This window comes from Wyeomyia smithii, chromosome 3 (genome assembly GCF_029784165.1).
Source record: "Wyeomyia smithii strain HCP4-BCI-WySm-NY-G18 chromosome 3, ASM2978416v1, whole genome shotgun sequence".
Lineage (NCBI taxonomy): Eukaryota > Metazoa > Arthropoda > Insecta > Diptera > Culicidae > Wyeomyia > Wyeomyia smithii.
Genome location: NC_073696.1, coordinates 171,982,970 through 171,994,751, shown reverse-complemented (window position 1 = coordinate 171,994,751; position 11,782 = coordinate 171,982,970). Strand labels below are relative to the sequence as shown.

The 11,782-nt window shown below is 36.9% G+C and overlaps 1 protein-coding gene and 1 long non-coding RNA gene across 4 annotated transcripts in view; one reads left to right on the top strand and one right to left on the bottom strand.

The window, feature by feature from the left end:
- Window positions 1-1,549: 1,549 nt before the first annotated feature.
- On the top strand, window positions 1,550-1,927 carry LOC129732985 (uncharacterized). The gene is made up of 2 exons (XR_008729404.1): window positions 1,550-1,591; window positions 1,651-1,927. It is a non-coding gene; the product is annotated as an uncharacterized LOC129732985 (long non-coding RNA).
- Window positions 1,928-3,746: 1,819 nt separating this feature from the next.
- LOC129732982 (TBC1 domain family member 4) overlaps window positions 3,747-11,782 on the bottom strand; it is a 71,205-nt gene continuing 63,169 nt past the window's right edge. For all 3 annotated transcript variants that reach the window (XM_055694488.1, XM_055694489.1, XM_055694490.1), the window contains 4 exons: window positions 7,245-8,159; window positions 6,590-7,185; window positions 5,650-5,801; window positions 3,747-5,591 (listed from right to left, as the gene is read on the bottom strand). In XM_055694488.1, the coding sequence (XP_055550463.1) occupies window positions 4,272-5,591; window positions 5,650-5,801; window positions 6,590-7,185; window positions 7,245-8,159 (2,983 nt within the window). In that variant the 3' untranslated portion in view covers window positions 3,747-4,271. The remainder of the gene's footprint in view (window positions 5,592-5,649; window positions 5,802-6,589; window positions 7,186-7,244; window positions 8,160-11,782) is intronic.

The following is an 11,782-nucleotide window of genomic DNA, read 5'->3' as shown; positions in this document are numbered from 1 at the left end:
CGCGACTTTACTAAGGGAGCTCGATGCAGGTGCCAGCCCTTGCCTTGCCTTAACAATGGCTAAACGGACAGGGCATTCGTAAAAATTTGACATATGGTTGCCGTTACAATTGGCGCACCGAAATTTTTTATACTCTTTCACAGTGTCCTTTTTGTGAGTGTTTCCACAATAAAGGCATTTTTGGTCCATGTTACAGAATTTTGAACCATGGCCATAACGTTGACAAATGCGGCATTGGGTGATATGCTTTTCACCTCCGCTGAACTTCCGATATAATTCCCATTTTACTCGCACATTATATAAAGCATGTGGTTTTTCAAGAAATTTCAAGTTGTTAACCTCACTGAGGTTAAAATGAATGAAATAACTAACAAGGGAAGTTCCAGCTCTCTGACTGTTTTCGCCTCGTGTTTTTTGTTTCATTAGAATTACTTGGGTAGGGGCTATGCCAAGTAATTCTGATAAAGTAAGTTTGATGTCATCAACGGTTTGATCGTTGGTGAGACCTTTCAATACGACATTGAACGGCTTGGCGCTATTAGTGTCATATGTAAAAAAATTATACATTTTTTCAGTTAAATACTGAATAAGACGATTACGACCCTTTATAGAGTCGGCTAATAAGCGGCATTCGCCTCTACGACCAATTTGATAGGTAACTTAACGTCAGAAACAAACGTTGAAAGTTGCTTTTTGAAAATAATGAATTCGGAAGAAATAGTTACCACAATAGGTGGAGCTTTCTCATTTTTAAAAGAATTTACATTTTGTATAGTTTCATTACTAATAACTTCCATTTCACCAGCTTCTTGCTCAGGCAAAATATTAAAGGGATTTTTACTGCAGGCACTCGAATTGTCCGAGAGAGAATGCTCTCTCTTTCTCCTCGTAGTGATGCGTGGTTTCTTTTTTCGCCCTGTCATTTCAGGATACGAAAAAAGTTAAAACAAATGTTAAATTAAAAAGTAGGTAGTCTTGACAAAGACTGATGCGAAATAAGTTTCAGGTAATCTTTAAAAGACGCACTGACAAAACACTAACTTTGAAGCTATAGGCAGTCAAAGACCAGTCCACAAGCAACCGAAAACACGTCTGATCTGTAGGACAGTTCAAGACGCACTGGATAAACTTTCACTGAATTTTGCCACGCTGAAACATCAGTAATCCATTCAGCAATGAAAAATTATTGAACGTTTCAGCAATATGAAATGTCATTCTGTTTGACGGGACTTTACTGAATTTTCAGCGATATGAAATGTCATCAATGTTTGACCAGCTAGCTGGCATCCCACCATGTTTCGTAAGCTAACATCTCAGTGTGTGTGTAAACGAGCATATCACTGCCACTTCTTATTCGCATAACATAGCATCTGTCATTGGGGCCCGCAAATCGCGGATCCGCTGCGATGTTAGCTGCGATGAAACAAAGCAAATAAGATAGGGATGCCAGCTAGCTGTGTTTGACAGACTTTTACTGAATTTTCAGCAATTTTCAAAGCGTTGCCGAACATTCAGCAATGTCGGCCGCATATCATGACAGTACTTCGCTGATAGAATTTAGCAAAGGTCCGACAGATTACTGAAATATCAGGTGATTGGGAATTCTTCATATGGGTTTGAAAATACGTTTAACATTGATTTTTTCTTAAGATTTATTTCATCTTACCCTCATTGTACAAATATGAGCATTTTTATTGTAGAATGCGCCGCCGAAGTCCAGCCGATGGCCGAGGAACATATGCCAATGCCCTCTACCGTACAGCGAACTGAAAATACAAGAATAATTAACTATTCTACTCATCAAGTAGATTCCCCACGTCGCAACGGTCGACTTTTAGGTTCTGAAGCACTACTTCGAGGTCCGGACCCATTTTTCAAATAAATTTCTTCCCGACAAATCTACGCGCATTAAACAAATTGACAACAAGCTATTTTTTTCTTCATTTTGACGGCCGCAGCACGAAGCATTCGATGATAGATACCGAATATTTAGCAATTGAAGTAAAGATTGCTGAATGTCAGTAAAGCAAAATATTCAGTACACTGTTAAATTACTGAAATTTCAGTATATGGCTTTTGTTGTTTAATTTCAGTAATGATTACTGAAATTGGCTTTTGGGAATTTGGTGTGTATGTAGTCGAACTTCCTGAGAGACGTAGTTCTACGTCAAAAACAAATAATGTTCGCTATTAACATTGTCAGTCCATAAGCAATCATTCTTTAGAGCACAGATTTTTGTTTACGGACACGGAATAACTCAAATCTAATTAAATTTATTAAGTTTAAATTCTTCAACAAAACAATTCGAGGATATGTCCGTAACATCACTAATAGTTGATATTTTCAAATGTATAAATGCTTTTTTTGCTGTAGAAAAATTATTCTATCAAAATATACTTTAAATGCAATAAATAAAATTTCTACACATCTGAGATAAATCCAAACTTTTCTAATTTTTGTAAGGCAAAGAAATGTTAAGGTGAATCGGGACGTGGTCGCGATCAACTCGAATTTTGCAATCTAATTTTTTCTTGATTTATGAAGACTACGTACATGAAACTTTGATCAATTGTTTTCACAATTGTTGCATGCCTGAAGTAGCAATTTGAGTGCTGTTTATTTAGGGAAGCCGAATTTTTTACGCTCAAACTTCAAAAGTAAAAAGAACTCTAACCTCAAAATTGTATAGGAAAAGGCCACTATCCCGTTTCACCTTAAACGCTAAAAATAATTCAGTAATACTACTTGCAAAAACAAATGTCGACATATTAGATAACGTACAACAAAATGTTACAAACACATTAGATAAAATGTCTTGGGCTGAAAAAAATGCGCAATGTAAGTAGCTTTACGAAGAATATCCTCCTTTTATGCGTGATTGTGGATAGTTAAGAATCACCAATTTTTGTTAAATGCTTCAAATGCTCGTTTGCATTGCAACATTATACACATGGCTCATATAGTTTAACAATGATAATAAATAAGCTACGTCATCAGTGAACCTCCTAATTAATTTTTTTTCAATATCGAATCGAAGCAAAAAAAAAGAATCGACAATGAAATGAGAAAAAACATTTTTTTCAGATACATACTATACTTTATTTTTATAATTCCTTTATCGATGGTACTTACAAGTGTATCTATGCTGGAGTATATTTTCTGTTCATATTTAGTTACAATTTAGATTTTTCTTTTATCTTCGTATATTAAAGAACACAGCGCTGTTTCAAATATAATTTATGTGAAAGACCGCAGAAATATCGAGCTAATTGTCGATTGGATCACAAAGCAGTCGCTTCATTCAAGTATGCGCGCTCACAAAGCGTTGCAATAATGCAATCTTGAACTATCTACATACAAAATAAACGCAATTAACAAACGAACTGTATAGATGAAGGAAAAAAAAAACAAACGAACTTCTCTACACACCAGAACCAATGACACAATAAATAACAAAATATAAAAAATATTTGAAAAACATGCGAAATTCTCCAACCATGAATATAAAACCTAAAAAAATAGAAAAACCTTTTATTTCTTATCTTCCATAAATTCACTCTGGTAGAGTGTCTACTTCATTAAAAAAAATACATTGATTGATTGATACACTATACTGATTAAATATTCATTTTATCTAGATCTACAATATTATCATTTATTCTCTTTGGGCATTAATGCATTCAAATATTTTTTCCAATAGTTTGATGAGTGTAATGGGGATGAAATTTATAGCTAAGTTTTAATATGTTATATTATTGTTTATACTGCGCTCTGTGGTTACATTAACAATATTCTTTAAAGCAATGTTTAAGTAGATTTGGTTGACCCTGCGTACGTAAATATATGTTATTTTGTGATGATGTAAAAGTACAGCGTTTGTTCGAATGCGTACCTTGTAATCATAGATTTATGTTCACAAGTAAGTATGCTAATCGCGAAGTACCATTGGCCGTGAATTCTTTACATATCCCAGATTTAGTAGTTTAAGTGGACGATGATACATCACTTATATATGTACAACTTCATAGATGTACCTGCTTACATTTGATTGATTGTTTATTCTGACAGGGATTTTTTGTTTTATGCTTTTGGCGAATTAAGGTTCTTGATTTAGGTGAATGCTGATGACGTAAGTTTATGTGACAATAGGTAGCATATCAATCGTTACGTAGCTTAGTTCGAGAATGAAAGCTCGTCACCAACGGGTTGCAAGAGTATTGAAAAAATATCTTCTCATAACTTTCACTTTTCACCGATCAACAACTGATTGTTAACTTCGATTATTTTGATCTGTAGTGGAGATACCCTTGTCGCCAATATTACCCACGATTGATGAAATTGAATTCTGGCGAGACTGTATACGGGGTTTGATAGATTTGAGCTGAGTCGTTCCGTTGAACTGTACGTTTACATCTCCACTTAGAGGATGAATATCTGCTGCAGGTACTAACGGTCTGCTATCAGGTATCATGGGCGTCGTCGAAGGAGCATGCAATTGTGGGCTGATCGGAGTAGCAATACCGCTATCGTCATTGGTATTTATTCTTGCAGTATTTCGATCGTTTACATGTTCAGGACTAAGACATTCATCTAGTTTGTTCAACCTAAGCCCTGCCTTTTGTAGTCGAATTTGTTCGAAGGAGCTCTGGAAAAATGGTTTTTTCTTTGTGGGAGTGCCGACTACGATATCCTGTTCATTTCCTTCTTCCAGTACATTTAAAGCATGCCCTAGGTTACTATTGAATGATATTGATTTACCAATTTTACGATCGAGGAAAATTGGCGAACGTTTCTTTTGTTGGAGAACTTGTTGATGCTGCAGATCTTGAACCTGCTGTATAATTCGACAAATTTCGTTCGGTAAAACGTCATCGGATTTAGTTTCCAAAGTATGCTCTATATACTTAACTAGCGTTTGGACGGTGTTCTCTAGGGTTTGTACTTGCATCTGCAATGTTTGAATTTGGTTCTGCTGAGTCTGTCGTGTTCTATCCAATTGCGCCAAACTTGATTGAGCAAACTGAACTTGACTCTCAAGCTGCTGATTCTCATCCTTGACGCGTTTAAGATTTTCCAGGTGGTGATTTTGTGAGCTGATTTCTTCCTTTAGGACATTATATTCGACCTGGTATTCGATCAGCTGCCGAGAGAAATCGCACTTGAACACATTCCGAAAAACCTTGTCCATTATTTCAGGACTAATTTTTGGTACAACAGTTTTTAAATAGTTCATTATATCCTCAAAGTTATCTTGCTGAAGAAGTTGTTCTTTGTGAACATCCAGCAGACTAATTGCACATCTGAATATCACATCGAACGATTCTAGAAATAGTAAATCGAACACACGTGCAACAAAACCCAAAGGGAAATGGGAACTGAATACAGTTAGAATCCACGGTGCAGCATACAACGTTGGAGAGATTTCATGCTGATCGAACCAATCATACAATTCTGGAATGTTATCTTTCAACAGGCGTGACAACTGGTAAAGCTGTAGCTGGAATTGTTTCATATCTGGAAGATATTTCTCTCGCATTTGACGCTTGAACATGAGATGTTTCAATAACTCGAATGCATCTGCTTCTTCCAGCTGTTGTACAAAAAAAAGGTAAATATATTAGGTAGATACGCTATTGTAATATTCTTACATGCAACAACAAAACAGCGCAGATAAAGCCCAAGCCCTGGCAGTATCCTAGTTCAGGGTCGAGAATTGAATAAGCCTTTAGCAAGTTGAACAACGAAAGTTGACCAATCCCTAGCGCATCTTTGTAGAATTTATGATCAGGAAACGTGCGACCTATAAAAATAAGAAAAGATCGCATATATGTTCAGAACGGTGATTCCAAAATATAGAGAAGAAAGTAGTTAAGTATACCTTCCAATTGCTCTATTTTCATCAAGATAAAACAGAGAACAGATTAGAAGATTAACAGTATCGAGCAAACAGGCCAATTTTTATTCGTTACAACGGAAAAACTTGGTCTATCCAAATGTTTTTTTCAAGAGAATTTTTGCTGCTTTCACTGAGCAGATTCTGTGTTCGCGTCTATATGTTTTGTGTATTATATGTTATATGTATTTTATAAAATTACTGTATAAGATGAAATATTAATCATAGACTACATGATTTCTTACCACTTTGTTTCGTATACCAAAGTCTGTTTCAACTTTGATAGTAAAATGGATCATGATGAAAATCACAAACAAAAAGTTACGCTATTGCTTAGCAAATGGGTAAATCTTATTAAGGTTTTCTCAATACAGGTGGAAAATTTGTAGAATTATATTACCAGATAAAAACATCATGTGTTCCGATTTTCGATCGGAACCCCAACTCAACGTTTCCTTCCGATGTTGATCACTACTTTCAATAAAAAGCGAAACACAACGATCATCCGGACAATAACACAATGGATCAATATTCTTTTCGCAGTGATGAGTCCATACCAGAAAAAGGACTTCCTAAGCTACTATACCAATTTTGTTTTGTCTGTCAGTTCTGTATTCCGGCTAGTCTTCTGATCAGTAACCAGTAAGTGGTAATTTAGTCATTAGAACTATCAATAAAATTAAACCTTTACTTACCCAAATCAATGAATATAGCATGTTGGTGTTCAGTTAAATTTTTCAGTAACATATGGTACGGTGTATTAAAGTTAGCGAAACTATCGTTATCCACTGGTTCGGTATTGCAAGTATGCTGCTGTGCAAGAAACTTCCAAATTTCTCCGCGTCTAGTCCTAGGAACACCATTTCTAATCGCCTGATACAGTTTCTTGGGATCATGTCTCACTGGTATCGTTTTTGTAGGGGTCACATCTAGAAGATTCTCCCACATTTCTATGGCGCATCTTTCGCACGTTGTAATTTCATCGTATTCTAGCTTAATTCGTTTAATTTCATTGGATTTTATGGCATTCTGTTTCGCCTGCAAATGAGCATTTTCTTTCTCCATTCTGTTAAGAATGATTGTTTGTTTGATAGCAACTTGCCACAATTCGCGTAACTCGATTCGATTTCGTTTTCTTGCTTGCAACCGAGATGTACGCAGAGGAGACATATATTCATCACCTGATGTCTTAATTTTTTCAGAAGGTGTAACAACGCGATGCAGCATTGCCTGTCGCCATGAACCAGCATGACTAGAATTATCTCTAGGACTGTTTCCTACTTTAATGAATCTGAAAATAAATATATTTAATTTTATTGTAGGTACGAGCATTTATTGTTATTGGCGTACATATCCATCATAGGCGATTTCAGTTGCGGGACTACTTGTTGCACTGCCAAATCAGAATTTTTACGTGATGAAGAAGGACTAGAACCAACCGTTGAGGCTCGTGTTCTTGATTGTGGCTCAAAATCTCCCTTTAAATCTCCGCATGAGTTGAAATCTTTTATGGAAGACAAACCTCCGCTGAAATCATCTTTACTAGTTCTCCTTTTTAATAGATGATCGAAAGAACTAGTCAAGGATCGTTTTGCTTTCATGAAAATTCCTGTACCACCTAAATACTGATTCAGAAACTCAGTTCTATTCTCTGCCGTATCATGTACATGCCTTTGCTGCTTGGATTCGCAATGTGCTCTTAGCAGCATCATTAGAAACTGGTTCTGTTCCCCAATGCTATGTCCTGCTGCCTCTTCAGCTCCATGATATTTCTCCATAAGCATACGTTGCTCTTCTTCGGTCAGAGTAGTATCAATTCTTTTAAACAACATGTACTGTGTTTTTTTGTCACTCAATCCTTCGATATCCGTGCATAATTTATGATACCACAACATAGGACAATGCTCACAAGAGTATATCTGAGCGGATGCTTTACTTTTCTGCTTTTGCTCCGAGCACACTAGAAATGCTTGTGATATTGCGATAATTATCTCATCTGCTACGTTTTCCGATTGGCATTTAAATACGTATCCAATGTAGCCGTCATTATTGACATCACGACAAATGATACCAAAATGGTCCGCATTCTTCTGGCCCTGAGCACAACTAGCCACGTCGCGGAATTCTTTATGTAGAAGCACCTGTTTGCGATCAGGACTAATCAGTCTTAGATCAGATTGACCAATTAGAAACACCATTGTCCGGTTTTGTTCCACGATAGGAATCGACCCGATTGATGCGGACCGATCACGACGAATTGGAACGCTGAAATAGCAGGACACAATAGAATTATTAACTGTGTCTGAGTTTGATTAGCGCTGTAAAATGAGTTGAAAAGTAGAATACGAACATTTTCACATAACTACTTTACATGTTTTTTGAATGATGATGAATTAGTACAAAAAGCTATCATATGTTTAAAATAATGCAGCCAATCATAACAACTTAGTGATTGCGATATGTAACAATAATTTATTTATTGATAAAGTGTGGATCAAATTTAATCCTATGCGCTTGATATTTCGGCAATTTTGGCAGATATAAGTTGATGAAAAACGCAGTTTGACGTACACTTTATATACAAACGGAAAACCCTACCAATAGGTTGAATTTACTCAGAACTAACTTGAAGCATGCATATTCATATTCATTAACTGGTTAACATGAAGCATAATTAAGTATGGATTTCTAGTGACTTTAGCCAAGAATATTTCAACTTTTCTAGCCAAAGTTTTTTTTTTAAATTTAATGTAGAAATTACATTTTGGACCTTTGTAAGACCGTCGAAACTGCGCAAGGAACGGACACAAGTTTAGTAAAACGTAAATAAAATGAAAAAATCATCCCCAAATTAACATAGGACATTTCTAGCAGTTTTAGAAAACTTGGAGTGCTGCAAGATACCATTAGAAGTCCTTGGTTAAACCAAATTTATAAACAATATTCTTGGTACAGTGAAAAAAAAAAAGTTTTTCATTGGTGGCAATATAGCTGCCACTGCCTTATAAAGGTCCGTAAGTCTGCTTATACTAATCATAGGGTCGTTGTCGCCATATACAGTGTTCCCAGGTGGTTGTCGTAGCCATTGTCTGGACCTTAAAATGCGTTGAGGTGCGTAGATTTGAAGTTGGCCAAGCAATGCGGGACTGTAAATCTCAGATTGTAAAATTTTAGCTCAAAAAACTGCTTGGTTGGCATTCCGACGATTGGCTAATGTTTCGATGCCAATTAATGCACATCGATCTCCATAGGTAGGCAAGCCATAAGGGCGCATTCAGAGAAGATTTCGTAACGCGTATCGGACAAACTTATGCTGCACAGACTCACTTCTGGCAATCCACACCTCTTCATAGGGCGACTATACAATGGAAGCGAATTCAATAATAAATCGAACCAAAAAGCAGTACAATGCGCGTAGGCATAGTGGATCAGTGAAGTCAGCAGCAACTTTGGAAATGAAGCCGAGTTGGCGGTTGGCTTTCTCCACTATTGAGGAATAGTGCATCTTGAAGGTAAGTTGATAATCCAACAGAACACCTAAATCCTTGATTTGATCGACTCGATTCAAAATAATTCCGTCGATGGAGTAATTGAACAGAACAGGATTTTTTAAACGCCGATATGATATTACACAGCATTTCGCTATACTAATCACAAGATGGTTTAGTTGGCACCATTTGGTAAAGCTGTCGAGCAGGTCTTGTAGATGGTAACAGTCGTCCAACTTGCGAACGACGAGGTAAATTTTCAAATCATCCGCATAGATCAGCACACATCCGATGGGTAGAGCCAGAGAGACATCGTTAAAAAAAAGAGCGAATAAACCTGGTCCCAGATTACTACCTTGAGGAACATCACACTGCGGACTGAACGTTGCTGATTCAGCCGATCCTATTTTTACGTATAGCTTTCGGTTTGTCAAGTAGGATTTTAACCAGTCACATAGTCTACCCGAGAAGCCGAAACGTCGAAATTTGGCTTCCAATATTTCATGGTCTACCGTGGCGTAAGCAGCTCCGTATATATCGTGTCAATTTGCGCACCACTGTCCATATTGCTTATGCAGAAGGAGGTAAACTCACACAGGTTTGATTCAACAGAACGCTTGGGTAAGAATCCATGTTGAGATGGCGTGATATAGCATTTGCATGCTTCAAGAATCGCCTTGTTAAGAATGACCTCAAAGCATTTCGATCCAGCAGACAGTGAAGTTATCCCACGATAATTGGTAATATCCGTTTTGTCTCCTTTTTTTGTATACTGACGTCATACATGAGCTTTTCCAGATTGTAGGGAACGTTCGACTTTGCACGGAAAGATTGAAAATTCGAAAATTGAAACTTCGCTAAAGCCGTAACAATCATATCAGCATTGATAGTGAAAACATCCAAGTCAACAGCATCTACACGAACATTAGAAGTGGCGTTACTAGTATCAGAATCAAGGCGGGTTGTAGCAGAGTTGAAAACATCTCTGAAATGTGATGCGAAAAGTTCGCTCTTTTCATCAGCTGTAGAAGCGGTCAAATATCCCAGCTTCATACATGTAGGTAGACCATAATCCTTCCGCTTCGTGTTCACAAACGACCAGAACTGTTTCGGATTCTTGCATGAATTGTTTTCTGTTAGATTTACATGTCGCCTGTAGAGCACACGGCTCGCTTCCTCGAATTGATGTTTTGAAAATTGGTTTTTCCGTCGACAGTATATTTTGAGCATTTTCGAACAGTGTCGCTTTAAATTTCTCCTCTACAACATTGCTAATTTTTGTACATACATACATGTACATCATAGCGGAAAAATGTGCTGCACGAAATTACCAATAGGCACGTTACTATGTGCCTATTCCAAACTGAAATACTCGGTGAAAGAGATGAGCGGTGAAAAAAATGAATTTGGCATCTGGGTTTTATGTGTCATAGCTACCAGAACCCTTTCCAAAATACAATGTAGTGGAATATAGTGTTTTTCATTCGACTCGTTCAATCAGTGGTAACAATAAAAGTTCAGATGAATAATGAAGTGCATGTCATAGTTTAATAAAAATCGTGGAGACGTTAAATTTAAGATTTATGTTTAATTTTATATTCTGGCCCAAATTCTGACAGGTCGTTTGGCTCACAACAATCTCACCGCTCATCTCTTCCTCTGAGTATTGTAAGTTTCACTGAAATTTGTTCGCCGCGCTATACACCGCAACTCTGAAACTCAACTCTGCCCTTCTTGGTTGCCGAGTCGATTTTACTTTTTCTCGGGACACTGTAAGCAACAGCCAAAATTAAATCTACCTGCTTTGGCAACCCTTTCCAAAATCAAAACAAACTTCGATTCTAGCAGCACACTGAAGGCGGCAGCAGGGGTGCCAGGTTTACAGATTAATCTAATATAAATTGATATCATAATGCTTAAAACAGAAAACACAAAGTGAGTATATGATGCGATAGATTTTTCTCTGGTGATTAGTAATCCTTTTTAGTCTCCACTGTTTCCAGCAGTGATTTCTTCAAAGATTTTCCCGATACTTTAACAACGAAGGTTGATGCAAATGAAAACAGCATACATCTGGCAACTCAGCGCGGCCTTTGATTCAAGCGCGGTGTTTGGATTAGACCGCGTTCAGTTTTGGGCAAATCTCTTATTATTACTAGTGACACCCACCTTTTTTTATAGAACGGGATGTTTTTGATCAATTATTTATTAATATTTATTTTGTTTGTTCTGCCATAAACGGTGAGTATAAACACTATAGTGACAACCAGCTTGTATTGCTTCGCCTCTCGTCTATCCAAAATGCAATGCAATGCAGATTACTAGCCAAAATGTAATACATACTTATTTATCAACGCTCTCAGTTATTATTCATTAGCTAATTGAATATTGATGATATAA